Source organism: Hyaena hyaena, unplaced genomic scaffold, assembly GCF_003009895.1.
Source record: "Hyaena hyaena isolate Hyena2069 unplaced genomic scaffold, ASM300989v1 scaffold_525, whole genome shotgun sequence".
NCBI lineage: Eukaryota > Metazoa > Chordata > Mammalia > Carnivora > Hyaenidae > Hyaena > Hyaena hyaena.
Window position 1 is genome coordinate 345,970 of NW_024081157.1, and position 19,826 is coordinate 365,795.

A 19,826-nucleotide genomic window follows, 5' to 3' on the forward strand; every position below is an offset into this window, starting at 1 on the left:
AGTGTATTTTTAAAAGTCCCTGGCATCTTGCTGTTTTGTCTTTCATAAAATGTCATGTGGCATTCTCAAAAGATGAGATGTGACTCATATTTGTTGGTGAAGAGTGGCAAGTTTACAAACAGCATTTTGATTACCAAACAGTTTATTAGAATGTCTCACCTGTTGCCACTGCTTGAAATCTGCAATAACTGATTGGAATATATTTTCTTTATCAGGGGATAAATTGTCTGTTTTACTGGAAGAAGGAAAAAGAACAAGAGCAGGGTCTCAGAACAGTGTATAAACAAAGAAAATCATGAATCTGTACACTGTATAATAATATTCGCTTTCTCCTGAATGATTTCCAAGCATGCCTTCCAGGGTTAGCCCTTTCCTTACAGGCATTCATCTTTAAATTTCCAAATGTAAATACAAATATAAATTCAGGCTCCAATCAGACCTGAGCAAACAAGTTATAGGGTCAGAGGCCATAAGAGTATTGAAAGGGTGTTTCTGGGTCTTTGACATCCAAAATTAGATGATCAGAAGAATAATTCTTGTTGAATACAGCAGACAAAACAATACGTAACTAGAAAGGAAGCCTAATGAATAATTAAGACTCAACGTTTAGTTCAGGAGTCCCAACTTCTGGCAAGAAAGAGTTTCCTTTAATATCTCTGAGGTCTCACAAGGAGAAAGCTCTTGATAAAGAAGTTTTTGAGGAGAAAGAGAAGAGTGAACCCTGTTATCTGTGCTCTCCTAACCAGCTAAGAGCCAACAAACAGCAGAGACAGGCAATGGCCCAAGTCACCAGCTGGGATATATACCAACTTCAGCTGCCAGAACTTTCAAACCTACTAACTGGAAAACCGTAGAGGATCTGAAAAACCAACACCATTGTCCTCAATTTGAAATGGAAACAGTTCCTAAATGTGTTTCCTTAACAGACAAAACATCTTAAAGTTTAAAAAAAAAACCACCTTAGAATTCATTGAGTCAAGCCTGGATTCAAAATCCAGATTCCCACTAACTTTAGCTGTGATTTCATCATCCCACCTTGACTTAACTACTTTATAGGCAGCCTTGTCCACTGTCAGATTTCTCTACTTGTTACAAAGTATAATATCCAATCAAAATCAATCTCCTTATAACTGCCGCCCACTGATTCTATTTCTCTGCACATGCAGATGGATCTAGATATTCAGGTTTGCCAATAATAATGACATAAGTTGATGTGAGAGAAAAGGAAAAGAAAGGAGAGGAGAGAAGAGGAGAGGAGAGGAGAGGAGGGGGGAGGGGAAGAGAAGAGGGGGGAGGGGAGGGAAGGGAAGGGAGGGGAGGTGAGGAAAGGAAAGGAAAAATACTGAACTGAAATGGAGGCAGCAGCAGTCGGGTAGAGGGATCAGGATGGACTACAGAGATGCTTAGCACCAGAAACCACAAAACCACTCAAGCTCCTAGCAGGCCTGCACCCTTGGAAGGGCTGCTAGTTACCCCCCCAAAATCAATGTTAGAGTCATTACATGGTAAAAGAGAGGCAGGGAAAAAGAAAGAACTGGACTGAGTTATCAGACATGACACAGTATAATCAAAAACAAGAGTCTCGTAGACCCGGGGCGCCTCGGTGGTTCAGTCAATTGAGTGTCCAACTCTTGATTTTGGCTCAGATCATGATTCTGGGGTTGTGAGATCAAGCCCACCGTTGGTCTCCTTGCTCAGGGTAGAGCCTTCTTAAGATTCTCTCTCTCTCTCTCTCTCTCTGCCCCACTTCCTCTCTCTCTCCGTCTGTCTCTCTAAAAACAAACCCACAAAACAAAACCCTTAAAAAAAAAAAAAGATCCTTGTAACCCACCTATTATTTCTGAAAAACTGCTGCCATTTGGTAAGGCCACCGTTAACAATTTGCAATTTCTCCCTTGTAGAGTCTTCATTTTGTTCCACTTCGTTTTTAAATTTATTCATTAAGTCTCTCCACTTCTGTGTCAATTTCTGCAACAGTGCAAGATCTGCAGTGTCCTAGATAATATGCGTGGAATCAAGTCACTTAGTCATGTAACAACTACTTATTAGCATACACTAATAATGTTAATTAGTGTATTGATATTGTGAATACTAGAGACATCCATAGAAAATGGATCAAAATTGAGAAGATATTTCTCTTTTAAAATATTGTCAGTAATATCACATAGTCCCTTCGCTGGTAGATTTTCCATGGTACATAAAATATTAGGGACAAGATTTTTTCCTTTGTAATATGACCTCAATTCCCCCACAGGACTTTCATGGGAGGTAGTGTGGTACATTGGAAAGAACAGGAATTTCAAAACCAAACGTGAATCCTAGCAGTTATTGGCTATGTAACATTAGGGGATACTATTTCATCTATTTGCGATTAACTTTTCTTATCCAAAAAATAAAGACCCTACTATATATTTTACAGGATTGTTATAAGAATGAAGTGAAGGGCAGTTGGGTGGCTCAGTGGGTTAAGTGGGTCCAACTCATGATTTCAGCCCAGATCATGATTGCACAGTTTGTGAGATCAAGCCCCACATCAGGCTCCTTGCTGACAGTGTGGAGCCTGCTTGGGATTCTCTCTCTGCCTGTCTCTCTCTTTCCCACCCCTGCTCTCATGCACTCCCTTTCTCTCTATGTCTGTCTGTCTATCTTTCCTTCTCTGTCTCAAAAATAAATACACTTTAAAAATTTTTTTAAAAGAATTGAGTGAAATGACAAATATAAATGGTATGAATCTAGAAACACACTAAATGTCACTTCTCTCCATTTCAGCCAAGTATGCTCATTGAATTTTCACATAAAATTGCAAAAAATGCACAGCTACTTACATTTTATTTTCAAATACTAACAAATAGAATGATAAGTCTATAAATAACATCTTCAGTATTATTAACTTGGATAAATTGTTTAAAGTGCTTTAATTAGGATAGAAGACAACTATAATATAAAGAGCATTTATTTAAATTTCCTTAGATTTTTCATACCACCCACAATAAAACACAAATACAAAACTATATTTAAAGTGTAATCTATAAACTTAGCAAACACGTCTCCTAGTTTCAACCCTCAAAAGCTGGGGTCTCTTTTCCTATAACGTAAGTGAACTGATCTTTACCTTGACTGACAGCAGTATGATGAAATGCTTAACATATTTACTCCAACCCTTTTCATTGAGGTAAAGTCGTTTAGCCAACACAACTCTATTTCTTTCAATTACCTATATGAAAAATGTACTGAAATGAGGAACCTAAGACATCAATAAACCACTGTGATTTATTAAACCCAAACCAATTTCATGTTTCAATTTTTCTCTGAATCATTAACTCCATCACAATTTCTTACTTAAATCATGAGCTAATTTGAATCCACAAATTCATGTTTTCTAAAACTGGTATACTGGAGCCACACTGAAGGATAACGTATAGCACAGAATCCCAAGCAACACTTGCAAATTAGGAAAGACTTCAAAGAGCTGTTATTCATACGATCATATCTATTTGATATTTACCATATTGAAAGCTAAAACCAAACATATTTAAAATACATATTTGTTAATTCACTTAAACATAACAATAAATTCATTATATGTTAACATAAATAGTATTTTTATGAAAAAATAACTATTTTCTAAAACAAAAAAATAATGAAAGGAGAACCATTATTTTACATTTTTACAAATCTCTTTAATGTCTGCCTTAATAGAGCTGGATTTTCATATTGCTTCTGCATTTAATCTGCAGCAACGTCCCATATCAAGGTAAAGCAGATGTAACTCATATGCAAATGAGAGTGGAAAAAGGCAAATAACCTCTTAGTATAATGAAGAAAATAGTTTTCACCTCATGAAAGGGTCCCAGGGATCCCTTAGTGAGGTGGGGGACAGGGAAGGGGGGTGATCCTTGGACTGTACTTTGAGAACCACTGGTATATTGAACCAATTATATAGTCATTCAATGAATGACGGGTTCTAGACACTGGATATAGACACAAACAAAAGAAAAAAAGTTGTTATTTTCAGTAAGGTGGTATTCTAGCTGTCATTTCCTGTTGGGAGGAACTTTAGAGATGAGCTAATACAAAGCCTCCACCAATTCAAAGTATTTTTCCACAGAAACCACTGCGAGGGGTCAGTTCCCTATTATTTAAATACTTCTAGAGTGAAGAAACTCACTTGTCTTCTTTATACCTACTGAACATGCCTAGCTCCCTGTTATAGATTCTTATATATCTACTGTCATGATTGTTTCTTCCTGACATATCATTTAAAAATTCTGCATCAGGATGAAACATTGTATACCAGATGAGGTCTGACCATTCTGGAGGAAAGTGAGACAAAAGTGTGAATGTGTTGAGGGTTATAATTTCTGGTTAATACTTAGTGAACATAAGTCCCAGGTGTGAGAATAGGCAACCAACCAGCAAACATGTCAGAAAAATAGAATATCATGGGACTTTGCCACTTGCCTAAAGTATTACAGTGATGGCCTGCAGACTGCCATATTTCATTTCCTGTCTTAGATGCCAAGGTAATAGAACTAAAGTGGTATAATCCTAATATGGTTACACTGTGTGAAAAAATATGAACAACATTTCCTAGTTTATAATTACTATAAGTAGAAGTTGAAACTTTAACATGCTCACAAACAATAGAAAAAGAATTCTTGCTTATACTTCATAGATTCTGGTGAGAAAAAGAGCCCTTGATTAGGCAATAGCCAGATACTTAATAGAGAAGAAACAAAAGAAGACAAATATAACTTTCCTTTTTCAAGGCCAATCATAGCCACATTATTCATAAATTAAATACACATCTTCATTTTTAAAATTTTATCTAGATTATTAAAAATGGTAAAGCAAACTTGACCCAGCCAAAAAAGAAGTCTAAGTTATGATTCCAGGTAAACCAACCTTTAAGGCCAATTCATATGTGGCTGAGCTCCAGAGATCTCTCTCTGTCATTAACTGTTTAATATCAGACTCCATCCTTCCTCTTTGCAACGTGTATAAGTCATGGTATTCTTCTACAATCCTAAAAAAAAATTAAGAAGCATATACAGATTTCGTTTGTGAGAATTCACATTATTGGATAATTCTTATGATGATGGACATTTTTTAAAAAACAACTTTGGGGGCCTGTGGGGGGTGGGTAGCTCAGTCCATTAAGCACCTGACTCTTGATTTCAGCTCAGGTCACAATCTCATGGTTCGTGAGTTCGAGCCCCGTGTCGGGCTCTGTGCTGACAGTGAGGAACCTCCTTGGGTTCTTCTCTCTCCCTCTCTCTCTCTGCCCCTGCCCCATGCACGCTGTCTCTCTCTCAAAATAAATAAATAAACTTTAAAAATTTTTAATAAAATAAAATAAACAACATTGTTCTAAAATAGACAATTTGTTCCTTTAAAACTCATCATAAAGTAATTACGGCATAATTGCTGGATATATTAATAACACTAATATACAGTAAAATACGAGAAAAAATAGTCACATTTCACTTATAAATCTAAGTCTTAAAGTAAAAAATTCAACATACTGTTACCTGCTCTAAACACTTTTCTTCACATTGTTTATTCACTAGAATTTTCACAACATGGTATTCCAACAGAATAACAATACTATATCTAATTTAAGACTTCAGGATACAGAATAGAATTAGAATTTTTTTTGAGAGAGAGCGCGCGCACTGGTGTACATGCATGCGTGTGTGCAAGTGGAGGAGGGGCATAGGGAAAGAGAACCTTAAGCAGGCTCCACACCCAGCACGGAGCCCAATTTGACACTGGACTTGATCTGACAACCATGAAATCATGACATGAGCCAAAACCAATAGTCTGATGCTTAACTGACTGAGCCACCCGGGCACCCTGAATTAGGCATCTTCACTGAAAACACAAAGTCCAGGGGCACCTGGGTGGCTCAATCAGTGAAGCGTTTGACTTCGACTCAGGTCACAATCTAGCAGTTCTTGAGTTCAAGCCCTGTATCAGGCTCTGTGTTGGCAGCTCAGAGCCTTGAGCCTGCTTCAGATTCTGTGTCTGCTCCTCTCTCTGTCTCTCAAAAATATATAAACATTTAAAATATTTGAAACACAAAGCCCAGTAATTATGAGCCACTATACTTTTAAATTATATATAATTAAGATTTAAAGAAATTCTGTATCAACCAACCAAAAGATTAAGATTAACTTCATTCAAGTTAAGTACCTTTTTCTTAACTATTTTTTCTTCATGTTTGCCAGAACATAACTTTTCCTTCCAAACTTGCACTGAAGTTTAGAATTAAATTAGAATTAAAAGCACTTGTGAGATTAAATGCAAACACAGAAGCTGTAAAGGGACAGCATTTCACAAGCCATTTGAAACACCACCTGTTATGGAATATTAACTTTGCTACTAGAATTAAAGTCTGATGACATAGAATTCTTTTAATATTGGTGAAGGCCAGGAACTACCAGCATCACTTCTTGAAAGCCTTCTCTATTTGGAGATGTCCACTTGTTCTAAGTAACTAAGAAAAATTAATCACCTTACATGTCACACGGGTGAATATACATATGAAAATTCAACAAGTTATATCCCCTTAAGATTTATGCATGTTACTGCCTGAAAGCTAGACATTGATTTTGGAAAGGGAACTAATAACCCTTGTTTAAAATAGCAAAAGAAAAAAAAGTCAGAAACAACCGCTATGTCTAGCAAGAAGGGACTGGCCAAATAAATGGCTCTATGAGGAAAATACTCTTAGCTAATTAAAGATCCTGTTGTTGCTAATACTTTGGTGCATGGGAAAACTTTTCATGTTGTAACATGAGAAACGCAAATGATAAAATTATATACTCATTTTTTATCTCATTTATATAAAAAATATATGGAAATAGATAAAAGAAAATACATCAAAATATGAATAGTGGTTAACTCTGAGAGAAAGAATTGCAGATACTCTCTATTTCCTCATCTATGTGTTTCTGTTTTTCCTAATTTTCAATAAAATAATCGTTATTATTTTTTTAAAAAGTATTACTAAAAATTTCTAATCACAAAAAAAATCCCACTTCAGAAACATCAATTTTTCAAGAAAATGAGATTTCTTTTTCCTTCTCCTTCCCTTTCTCTCTGGTTTTAGATGGTTTACTCCTATAATGAACATTAGCACAAAAGAAGTTCTAGCTTATTTTTTAAATTCATTCAACAGATATCTGTTTAGTGTCTACGGTATGCGAGGTACTGTTCAAAACTAAACAAAATCAAACAAAAACAAAACCTTCACCCTTACAAAGTTTATTTGGAAAAGATAAAGAAAAAAGGAAAACATATTAAGTAGTGATAGAGCAAAAAATAAAAATAAATCAGGGAGAGGGGATTGAGAACACAAAATGCTCTCAGTTTTAAATGGGTTGGGGGGATGAACAAAGGTCTGAAGGAAGGAAGGAGGAAGACAGGGAGCTCTCTGGGAAAAAGAATTCCAGGACCCAAGGGAGCCTGTCTGGTATGTTCAAGGAACAGCACAAAGGTGACATGTCTGAAATAAAGTAGGAGAAGTCAGAGAAATTCTGGTTGGATGAGTCTTGTAAACCATGTTTTAAAAACGTGGCCTTTTACTATAAGATGAGGAGCTGCTGCAGAATTTTGAACAGAGGAATGACATTATTTTATTTGAGTCAAATTTTAATAGATCATACTGACACCACAAAGAAATGGAAAGATGGATGGAAATTAAGATGGACGTACTAATGCTTCAGCAAGTTTGACTTTGAGCTGAACAAATCTTTCTCTTCCTCATTCTTGAAGCCTTCTCTTCCCCTTCACTTATTTTTCCACAGAATCCTTTGTTCCAGGAACTTGGTATCGATGCTGATAGTTAGTCACAAGTTTCAGATGACCCACGCCAGCGTTGGTCATGAGATCACCTTGAAGGCATGAGGAACGTGGCCGGCAGCACGTACCAGATTCCTAGCAACAATCACCCGGATCAGCCTTTTACCCCAGGCAGGTCTACAGCTTTGAAGGCCTGCTCTAACCTCCTTTGCCTTAAAGTAATAAAACTCATTCCTCTTTACCCCCAACCTTTGTCTTCGAGTTCTATTTTGGCTCCAGAGCACAGAGGTTGGTTTTTGACAACAGTACTGGCTGGAGCGTGGAGAGCAGCTCACGGTGGTGTACAGCAGAAGTAAAAAGGAGATTCGGAGGTCACCGCAACACCCCAGGCAAGGCATGCAGGTGGCACGAAAGAAAAGTGGTGAGGGTTCAGCGTAGATAATGAGAGGTGATAGAATTTGCCGCTGGACAGGTGTGAGATGTGAGAGAAAGAAAGGGGTTGAGAATGACTCCAAGCATTTTGGCCCCAGAAACTGGAAGGATGGAGTTGCCATTAACTGAAATGAGGAAAAGAATGTGGAAGGAGTAGGTTTGGGGGAAAGAAGAGTTTGGGAATGTTAGGCATCTAAGCGGAGCGTTGAGGATGTTGAATATAGAAGTCTGGAGTTCAAGGAGGAAAAGAAACTAGGGGTGCAGATTTGTGAAGAAGGGCGAAACTATAGATACATATTTGTGAGCTAAGAGTATATACAGGTGATGGCATTGGAAGCCAGGAAACTGAAGAGATTAATTTAGGAAGCCAGTATGGATACCACAGAAATAAGAAATAAGCACTTTGCCGGTGAGAAATTGGTGAGATGAAAAAGAACCTGCAAGGGGTATCGGTAAGAAGGAGCAGACAGTAAAGGAGAGGAAAACTAGGAGACTGTGATCTACGGAAAGAAATTGTTTTAAGTAAGAGCAGCTGGCCAGTTGTGACAGATGCTGCTGTTGAGTCAGGTTAAATGAGAATTGAGAAGTGACCTTCAGACTAAACAACATGAAAGTCACAGGTCATTTTGACAAGTGCACTTTGGTGTGGTTGGGGGAATGAAAGCCTGATGGGAGTGGGTTCAGACGTAACAAAGGGAAGGACCAGGAGTTGACATACTGAGTATGACAACTTTTTAAAGAAGATTGCTATAATGGGGGTGGGGGGACAGGGAAATGGGGCCATAGCTAGAAGGGGATATGTATGTGGTCGGTCCTAAGGGACTTGGGAGTCTTTTTGTTTTTTAGTTCTTGTTTTTGAGACTCGTGTAATTATAGCCTATTTGTATACTAATGGGACTAATTGGGAGGAGAGGGAAAAATTAAAGATAGAGAAGAAAGAGGGAATATTTGCTGAAAATATCTCAAGTAGATATGTGGGGATGTAATAGTACACAAGTGGAAAGACTGGCCTTGGGAAGAGACAGTTCATCCACAGTAAAAGATGGGAAGATAGAATGTATGAGCACAGATGCAGGGGGTGGGTAGATGTAGGGGTGAGAGCTTGAGTTCTCTTCTGTTTGCTTCTACTTTTTTGTTTGTTTGCTTGCTGTTTCTACTTTTTAGAAAGGAAGCTCATCAGCTCAGAAAGAGGATGGTGAGATACTATTAGATGAGTAAGGATGGAGGACAAAGTATAGAATAGTTATCTACTAAGACAAGCAGGGTAAATCAGCTACAGAAAACAACAGTACATTCGGTGCACAAAACTGGTCAAGGTGGGGCACCTGGGTGGCTCAGTCAGTTAAGTGTCTGACTTTTGATTTCGGCTCAGGTCATGATCTCACAGTTTGTGAGATCAAGCCCCACTTTGGGCTCTGTGCTGACAGCATGGAGCCTGCTTGGGATTCTCTCTCTCCCTCTATCTCTCTGCCCCTCCCCCACCCATGTTCGTGTGTGCTCTCTCTCTCAAAATAAATAAACATTAAAAAAATGATCAAGGTATCCTTCTCATTCTAGTAAAGAATAAAATAGAATAAAAGTAAGAATATATTTTTGAATTTAGATTTTGTATACATTTGTGTTTTTCTTGACATGCCAGTCACTCTTCAATGCATACACACACACATAAAAAGCAGAAGATTATGCTGGATTATAAGGAATATAAAATAAGATACAGTGTGTGGCCGTAGACTGGATACTGATTTGGACAATCCAATGTAAAATACCTTTTGGAAAAAACTGGGAAATTTTGTTTATTTCTAGGAAAACTGGGAAATTTTGAATATGATCTAGGTAATTAATGAAGTGAAACTTTACTGAAATAGGTAGACTGTTGACTAAAAAACCAACAGGCTGTAGAACAGTATATGCAGTACAATTTTGGTTTAAAACAATGAATGTGTGCACATGTACATAGAAAAAAAGATACGCCAAGACTGTATAATGGTAATCTATAGGTGGTGAAACTGTAATAATTTTTTAATCCATTTTTGCTTGCTTATATTTTCTACTTTACTTATAAAGCACTATACTGCTTCTATGGTAGTATAATAAAATTATTTTTAATCAGTTAAATAAAAAAATTAAAATGCAATCAGATTTATCATTTGATATATACCCAAGAGTTTCCTAGTAATCAGAACTCTAAGAGAAAATGAAATAGAATATAGGTCAGCAGACTAGAATCTGTGGGTGAAATACAGCCTGCCCCTTGTGTTTTGTATAGAACATAAGCAAAGAATGTTAGATTCTTAATTCTTTACATATTTTACTCTTATATATTTTATTGTTAAAGAAGCAATAGAATAACAGTATTTTGTGACACACGAAAGTTTTTTTTTTTTTTTTCATTCAAATTTCAGGGTCAGCAAATGGTTTTATTGGAGCACAGGCACGTTCTGGCACTGCCCTTGCCTGCCTTTTCACCCTAGTGGCGCACATTACAAAGGCAGCGTGGATTGAGTAGTTGCATCAGAAACCATATCTCATCATCTGACCCTTCACAGAAAAAATGTGCTAACCCCTGAAATAGGATAAAACACTAAGATCACAGTAGATTCATTAAAATCTAAAAAAGGGAACTAGACTCATACTACTAATTAGAAAAATTAGTAGCGAACAAAATAAAACCGGATACCTAGTCATACCCATCAGACTGAAAGAAAATACGGACAAATGGAAAATCTCCCACGCCAACGGGAAAGTGTACTGGCACGACTACTTTGTAGAGTGTTTGGCAACATCTAGCAAGACAAGGCTGTGCACAGCCTGGGACCTAGCAATCCCACGTCTAGGGATACACCCTGGGGAAACTCACACAGGACGACATTTACAGGATGTGTATTAAACGATGCCTGGAGGAGTTAATATATATAAAAGTTCCTTACGTATATTAACTCCTCCAGGCACTGTTGTAATAAAAAACTTCAAATGTTTCTATAAAATTTTGTTCCTTCAAATAAGCTGTGAAGCCTCTGACATAATGGTTAACATTTGGTAACTCACTTAGCATTCTTTTCAGCATCTAAGAGAGCTTGTGCCAAATCCCTGTGGGCCTTCTCTGCTTCCTTTGTTAATTTTATATCATGTGCCCGAACCAGACACAGCTCCCTGAAATAAAGCAGAGAAATTTTACATTCATAGTTGAAGAGTTCCAGGAAATCGGATTTGTATACTCGGGAATCTTCTCAGTTACGTGTATATCTCTCCCTAGTTTTTACACCTTAGAAACCAAATCAAGAAATCCAGCATACTTTTGAATGGAATTCTGGCAGGTTTGGCAATGAAATCAGGGTGGCTAGAAAGGGCAGAAAGATGATGTGGGGGACCCTCTAGAATGGAGAGAAGGCAGAAGCTAACAGGCAAGGCCACCAGGCTGCTCTGTCCTACCCTCTGACATGCCCATTCTACCCTCCTCATTCTTGCCACTGATGATCTTGACACAAGCTTAGATGATCACTAACCCTGATTGCTACTTAATGCCTATCCTCTGTGGGATTTAAACCTTATCATCCATAATCGTGGCACTGTCTGTAAACATGATTAAGATCTAACATCTCAGTCCTGGAAGGAGAACAGGAGTCTTCTCCCTATCAAACATACATGTAGCCCTAGTTTTGTGTTAACCTTTGTAACCCATGTCTCTACCTCTATGTCCAGTCCTCTCTGTTCTCTTCCTCAACCCCAACAAAGGGGAAAAAAAGAGAGTCCTCACTTTTAACCGTTCTACTTTCCCTGTTTTTTACTCTCTTTAAAGATGTGGCTTTGGCCTGTGTTTTGCGTTTAAGATAATCATAGACTTTACCTGGTCAGTTCTTCAATAACATTCTTAAAATTGTACAACTCTTCTAAAATGCGCTGGTCCATTATTCGCTGAGTTACCATGTCTTTGTAGAAGTCAATCATCTGCCGGGCAATTTGGTCAAGCATTTGTACGTAACGCTCTCTGCATGAGACAGAGAGAAAACAAGGTATCATGCAAAGGAAAAGGAAGAAAAGAGCCAGAAAATATGTGAGAGAGAAAGTAATGTCAGGGAAAGGAATAGACACTCATAAAAGATATGTGAGAAGACCAAGAGAGGAAAAGAAAGGGATCTAATCTGTGTATTCTTGCCATGCTCACATAGAAAATGAATTGTGGAGGATTTTAACCAGAGTCATAATTATGTGGAATATACTATCTGAGATGTAAAACAAAGTGAGGACTTCTTTTATTTCTTCTTCTAAATTGTAAACTCTATGAGGATAGAAACCATGGCTTAGTATTTATATAGAATGGGGTTTTTATAAACAGTTGAATTCATGAATAAAACCACTTTTCTCAAGTTGTTTAAATGTAAAAAGACACCAACTGTTTAAAAATGAACAAAGAAGTCATTTCTTTCAGTTTTGAAGGAAACCAAATATTTGGAAGTGATTACAAATGATAAATTTCAAATGCCATGCTTAGCAGTTTTCACTTATATTAAAAGTGATCTAGGTGTTATATCCTAAGCTTGAGACCACTAAATTATAAAATCTTTCAGTTGGAATGGTCATTTAGTTTAATCTCTCACCCATAACAGAAAGAATTATCCAGCCCTTGCTCAAATCCTTATGCAGTTGGGAGGTGTCTATTTTAAAAACATCTTCTTGGGGCGCCTGGGTGGCTTAGTCGGTTAAGTGTCCGACTTTCGCTTAGGTCATGATCTCGCGGTTTGTGGGTTCGAGCCCCGTGTCCGGCTCTGTGCTGACTGCCAGCTCGGAGCCTGGAGCCTGTTTCAGTCTGTGACTCCCTCTCTCTCTGACCCTCCCCTGCTCACGCTGTCTCTCTCTCTCTCTCCTAGAAATAAATAAAACATTAAAAAAAAAATTAAAAAAAAAAAAAAATAAATAAAAACATCTTCTTTAGTACTTCTCTTCCTAAAATATAGGGATCAAATACTCTGAAGGATCTTCTTCTAAAAATTTTTTTTACTTTATTTATTTTGAGAGAGAGACAGAGAGAGAGAGAGCACACACATGAGAGGGGAAGGGACAGAGAGAGAGGGAAAGAGAAAATCCGAAGCAGGCTCCACACTGTCAGTGCAAAGCCCGACATAGGCTCGATTCCACGAACTGTGAGATCATGACCTGAATCAAAATCAAGAGTCAAATACTTAACCAACTGAGCCACCCAGTCACCCCTGAAGGGTCTTCTTATTACAATACAACTATATCCATGACACAGCAGACTTTCTGAAGCATTACTGGGTTTGGAGGAAAAAAACAGAAATCTCTAGGAGCAACAAACAAAAACAATAAAAGAAATACAGTAAGCTAAGAATGAAGTGGGAGGTGGTAATCAGTATTCACTAGGCAAACCCAAGGTCATTGTTGTCCCAGTAAAAATAACAACACTGTGTGGAGAAGGTAAGACGGCAGTGTAGGAAGATTCTGAACTCACATCTTCCCATACACATACCAAGGCTGCAACTACATACAGTACAACTTACTCTGAGAAAGACCAGAAGAGTAGCAGAACAGAACTTTCACAGCTAAAGATGTAAACAAAAAGTCACACAGGAGCCGGGTGGCTTAGTCAGTTAAGTGTCTGACTTCAGCTTGGTCATGATCTCACAGTTTGTAAGTTCAAGCCCCATGTCGGGCTCTGGGCTGACAGCTCAGAGCCTGGAACCTGCTTCAGATTATGTGTCTCTCTCTCTCTCTCTTCCCCTCCTCTGCTAGCACTCTGTCACTCTTTTTCTCAAAAAATAAATAAATAAATACAGGGCGCCTGGGTGGCTCAGTCGGTTAGGTGTCTGACTTCGGCTCAGGTCATGATCTTAGGGTTCGTGGGTTCGAGCCCTGCATCAGGCTCTGTACTTACGGCTAGCTCAGAGCCTAGAGCCTGTTTCAGATTCTCTATCTCCCTCTCTCTCTGACCCGCTCCTGCTCATGCTCTCTCTCTCTCTCTCTCAGAAATAAATAAAACATTTTTTAAAAAGAAAAAAAACCTTAAAAACATTTTTTAATTAAAAAAAAAGAAAATATAAACTGAAAAAAAAAGGTCAGTGAACTTAAAAGATGTTTCTCTGAAAATCACACCTTGATACACCTTTAGCCAAACTCATCAAGAAAAGGAGAGGACTCAAATAAATAAAATCAGAAATGAAATAGAAGGTACAATGACTCCACAGAAATACAAAGGACTATAAGAGACTACTAGGAAAAATTATTTACCAACAAATTCAACAACCTAGAAGAAATGGATAAATTTCTGGAAACATACAATCATCCCAGAATGAATCAGGAAGAAATAGAAAATCTAAGCAGACAAATTACTTGTAATTGAATTAACTCACTAAACAAAAAACACAAAACCAACAGAAGTCCAGGATGAGATGGTTACAAAAGTGAATTCTACTAAATATTTAAAGAAGAGTTAACACCTATTCTCAAACTATTCCAAAAAATAGAAAAAAAGGAATTGCTTCAAATTCATTCTATAAAGACAGGATTATCCTGATAGCAAAACCAAAGACACCACAAAAAAAAAAAAAAAAAAAAAAAAAAAAAAAAAAAAAAAAAAAAAAAAAAAAAACAACAAAATATTAGCAAACAGCANAAAAAAAAAAAAAAAAAAAAAAAAAAAAAAAAAAAAAAAAAAAAAAAAAAAAAAAAAAAAAAAGAAGAAAAAGAAAGAAAGAAAGAAAACCAGAAGTCAATTATCCTTAATGAACATAGATGCCAAAATCCTCAACAAAACAATAGCAAGCCAAGTTCAACAATACATTAAAAGGATCATTGACCACAATCAAGGGGGATTCATTCCAGGGATGGAAGAATGAGTCAATATCCACAAATCAATCAGTATAATACACCATATTAACAAAATGGAGGATAAAAACCATATGTTCATCTCAATAAGTGCAGAAAAATATTTGATAAATTCAACATCCTTTCATGATAAAACTCTCAACAAAATTATATAGAGGGAGCATAACTCAATATAATAAAAGCTATCTATAACAAACCCACAGCTAACATACCCAATGGTGAAAAGGTGAAATATTTTCTCTAACATCAGTAACAAGACAAAGATGCTTACTCTCACCGCTATTTTTCAATATAGTACTAGAAGCCCCAGCCAGAGCAATCAGACAAGAAACAAAAAATAAAAGGAATCCAAACTGGTAAGGAATAAGTAAAACTGTCACTATTTGCAGATGACATAATACTATATATGGCAAACCCTGAAGACTCCACCAAAATATTTAAAATAAATGAATTCAGCAAATTTGCAAGATACAAAATTAATAGCCAGAAATCTGTTATATTTCTATATACTAATCACAAACTAGCAGACAGAGAAATTAAGAAAACAATCCCATTTGGGGTGCCTGGGTGGCTCAATCAGTTAAGCATCTATCTGACTCTTGATTTTGGCTCAGGTCATAATCTCATAGTTCATGAGATCAAGGCCTGTGTTGGGCTCTATAGTGACAAAAGCAGAGCCTGCTTAAGATTCTTTCTCTCTCTCTCTGCCCCTTGGCCCATGCCCTCGTTCTTTCTCAAAATAAATAAACTTTAAAATTTTTCATTTAATAACAAAAACAATTTTTAATTAAAAAAAGAAAAATACAATCTCACCAAAAATAAAATATGTAATAATAAATTTTACCAAGGAGGTGAAAGACCTATACTCTGCAAACTGTAAGATACTGATGAAATAAATTAAAGATAACACAAACAAATGGAAAGATATATCCTACTCATGGACTAGGAGAATTAATATCATTAAAATGTCCTTACTACCCAAAGCAATCCACAGACTCTATGCAATCTCTATCAGAATGTTAACAACAATTTTCACAGAACTAGAACAAAATTCTAAAATTCATACGGAACCTTAAAAGACCCTAATAACCAAACCAATCTTGAGAAAAGAGAACAAAGCTGAAGGTATCACACTCCCAGATTTCAAATTATACTACAATGCATTGGTAATCAGAACGGTGTGGTCCACACACAAAAGCAGACACATAGATGAAGGAAATAAAACAGAGAGCCCAGAAATAAACCCACACTTATAGAGTCAACTAATCTATGACAAAGGAGATAAGGCTGTACTACAGGGGAAATACAATCTCTTTGATAAATGGTATTGAGAAAACTGGACAAACATAATGAAAGTAGACCACTTTCTTATATCATATCATATATAAAAATCAACTCAAAATGGATTAAAGGCTTAAATGTGAGCTGTGAAACCAAAACAACGTCTAAAAGAAAACATCGGCCATAATCTCTCTGACATCACTCTTAGCAATATTTTTTGGATCTCTCCCTTCAGAAAAGGCAACAAAAGCAAAAATAAGTAAGTGGGACTACACCAAAATAAAAAGCTTTTGCACAGCAAAGAAAACCATCAACAAAAGAAAAGGTAATCTACTGAATGGGAGATAATATGCAAATGAAATATCCACATGGGGCTAATATCCAAAATATATAAAGAAATTATGTAACTTAACACCAATGAAACAGCACAATTTAAAAATAGGCAAAATAGACACTTTTCCAAAAAATACATACAGATGGCCAACAACCAGAACCCTCATATGCTGTTAGTGGGAGTATATAATGGCGCAACCACTTTGAGAAAAGGTATAACAATTTCTTATAAAAATAAACTTAAACCTAACTTATCCCATCATACATATTTACCCAAGAAATGAAAATACATTTGCAGGAAAAGATTCATTTAAGAATGTTGATGGTAGCTTTATTCAAACTGGAAATAACCCAGTGTCCATCAATAGGAGAATGAAAAAACTGTTTTTTGTTCCACTCATACAATGGAATACTACTGAGCAATAAAAAGGAACAAGCCATCAATATATGCAGCAACATGGATGAATCTCAAAAACATGCTACATGAAAGACACCTTATGTGAAAGAGCACAGCTGACTCTTGAAAAATGTGGAGGTTAGGGACACTCACCCTCATACAGTTAAAAAGCCACAAAAAACTTTTGACTCCCTGAAAATTTAACTACTAATAGTCTAGTGTTGACCAGAAGCTTTACCAACAACATAAATAGTTGATTAACACATATTTGTATGTTATATGTATTATACGCTGTATTCCTACAATAAAGTAAGCTAGAGAAAAGACAACATCATTAAGACAACCATAAGGAAGAGAAAATACATTTACAGTACTGGACCATAACAAATCTGCTATGAGTGAACCTGTGAAGTTCAAACCTATGTTGTTCAAGGGTTAACTGAATATGTGCTTTATGATCCCATTTATATGAAGTTCCTAAATAGGTGAAACTACTCTAAGAGGGAAAGAAGTCAGAACTTCTGGAGAATTGGAGGTGGACATTTACTGGGAAAGAGCATAATGGATTTTGTGGGCTGATGGTAATTCTCCATATCTTGATAAAAGTTGTAAGATTATATTTTGACAAGATATACGCAAATACATATATTTGATTATATAAATGTATTTGTCAAAAGTCAACAAAGGCAGACAAGATTTGTGTTTCTCAATACATGTAAATTTTACTCAAAATGGAAAAAAGGTAAATAAATAATGAATTCTGTCTGCTTAATGATATACATGACAAAGAAGGGGGAGATACACTGAGGTCAGCAATTTACTTTGAAGGACATAAAATTGGTGGATGGATAAAAGGATGACTAAATGGATAGACAAGTGATAAATAAATAGAGTAAAATGTTAATGGCAGAATCTAGATAGTGGGTATGTGTGTGCTCACATTAAAATTGTTTCCATTTTTACAGATATGTGGAAATTTCCATAATAAAATATTGTAAAAAAATAAAAATAACAACAACCAAAAAATTGTCAGGTGTCTGCAACCAAAGATATTTATAGTGTCAACCAAAAAGATTATAGCAGCAGCTCTAATTCTTAGTAATGTGAGAATCTTATTCAGCTCATGTCCAATCTGGGAATTATTACTCCCCTATAAAAAAATGTTATTATGAAACTCTGTTGTACATGAAAACTTCCTTCTGCTACAGCAGGCCTCAGAGGCAGTTACATGAAAAGCAGAGACACACAAGCTGATCAAAAAGCACTCAATGAGAGCAGGAGCAGAGAGCTATAGTAACATGCAGAGACAGGAAGTCAGAAACTGATGGTATGCATGGTGTTACCATTCCCTGGGGACTTCTATTGGATCCTCACAACAACCTTATGAAGCAGGAAAACTCTTTTAAGATACCAGGCTCAGAACAACCACAGTCCTCCCTAATGAAGGTGAGCCCTGCTTCAAAAGACCTCCTATCACAACAAAATGCTGGCCATTAGATTATTCCAAACCTACTGAGTGTTTCACTATTCCACAGAAGCATCATGAATATTTGCAGCAATTAGCCTAAACTCTACTTTGTATTATTTTTGGAAAGAATATTCCGGGGCACCTAGGTGGCTCAGTCGGTTAAGCCTCTGACTTGAGCTCAGGTCATGATCCCGCGGTCTGTGAGTTCGAACCCCAGATCAGGCTCTGTGCTGACAGCTCAGAGCCTGGAGCCTGCTTCAGATTCTGTGTCTCCCTCTCTCTCTGCTCCTCTCCCACTTGCTCTCTCTCCCTCTCAAAAAAAAATTTTTTTTTAATTTAAAAAAGAATATTCCACACTCATGTACACTTTCTATTTATGTATGTATATATTTATTTGTTTAAAGCCCCAACATGGGGCTTGAACTCATGACCCCAAGATCAAGAGTCACATGGCCTTACCAACTGAGCCAGCCAGGTGCCCCATCACCTACTTTATATTCTTAACTCCCAACTTTATTATAAACCCTTGACTATGAAGCCCTACTCTGATCCTAAATCTGGTACTCTGGAGTTAATATTTTTGTCTCCCTGGTGACTCAACTGTTCTTAAATGATTTTGGTTTTGATTTGTCTGCTTGTCCCTTTCTGTCAGACTTCCTGGGACAGAGCCCCGCCTGATGTTGGCCCCTAGCAGCTAGCTCCTGAAATCAGCAGAAAGAGTCCCTCCCACTCACCCCTACTCCTCACACGGGGAAGGTCTGGATCCACACTTAGTCATCTAGCTCCTTTACATTGCTTCCTCATCCACCCCTCCAGGCTTTGTTCTTAGATGACAACTCAAACTTCAGCTGTCCCTGTCCTCATTCTAATATGCATTCCCCAGCTCCTGAGGTGCTCCAAGAACTTACTCCTTAGTATCTAATCTTGACCAGCTTCTTATCAATGGCTTTACTCCTCATTTCTCAGCACCATCAGATAGGAGGACTCAGTTTCCATAAATCAGACAGCAGGCAAATAGGGCAAATTTATGTTAATTCTCATTCAGGGGAAACATTCAGAGAAAAACTAATAATTTGCTTGTGGTTCCATGGCAAGTAAGCTGTAGATACATAATTTGAATCCAGTATTCTAATTCCACTATTCCTTCCAGCTTTTTCTAAAGTACCACTGTCCTAAGAAGCATATGACAACAGTATTTATCATGATCGTCTATAATAATTATATGTACTGATCATCTATTTCTGTGCTCTCATTTAACCTCATGACAATCTA

General features: G+C 36.9%; 1 protein-coding gene across 1 annotated transcript in view; it reads right to left on the reverse strand.

Moving 5' to 3' along the window:
• The window catches only part of AXDND1 (axonemal dynein light chain domain containing 1), a 94,082-nt gene that overhangs the window by 53,618 nt on the left and 20,638 nt on the right, over window positions 1–19,826 (reverse strand). Inside the window, exons 9-14 of the mRNA XM_039255408.1 lie at window positions 12,083–12,223; window positions 11,284–11,388; window positions 4,906–5,026; window positions 3,113–3,214; window positions 1,832–1,995; window positions 160–235 (exon numbers count right to left, since the gene is read on the reverse strand). Coding sequence (XP_039111339.1) covers window positions 160–235; window positions 1,832–1,995; window positions 3,113–3,214; window positions 4,906–5,026; window positions 11,284–11,388; window positions 12,083–12,223 — 709 coding nt within the window. The remainder of the gene's footprint in view (window positions 1–159; window positions 236–1,831; window positions 1,996–3,112; window positions 3,215–4,905; window positions 5,027–11,283; window positions 11,389–12,082; window positions 12,224–19,826) is intronic.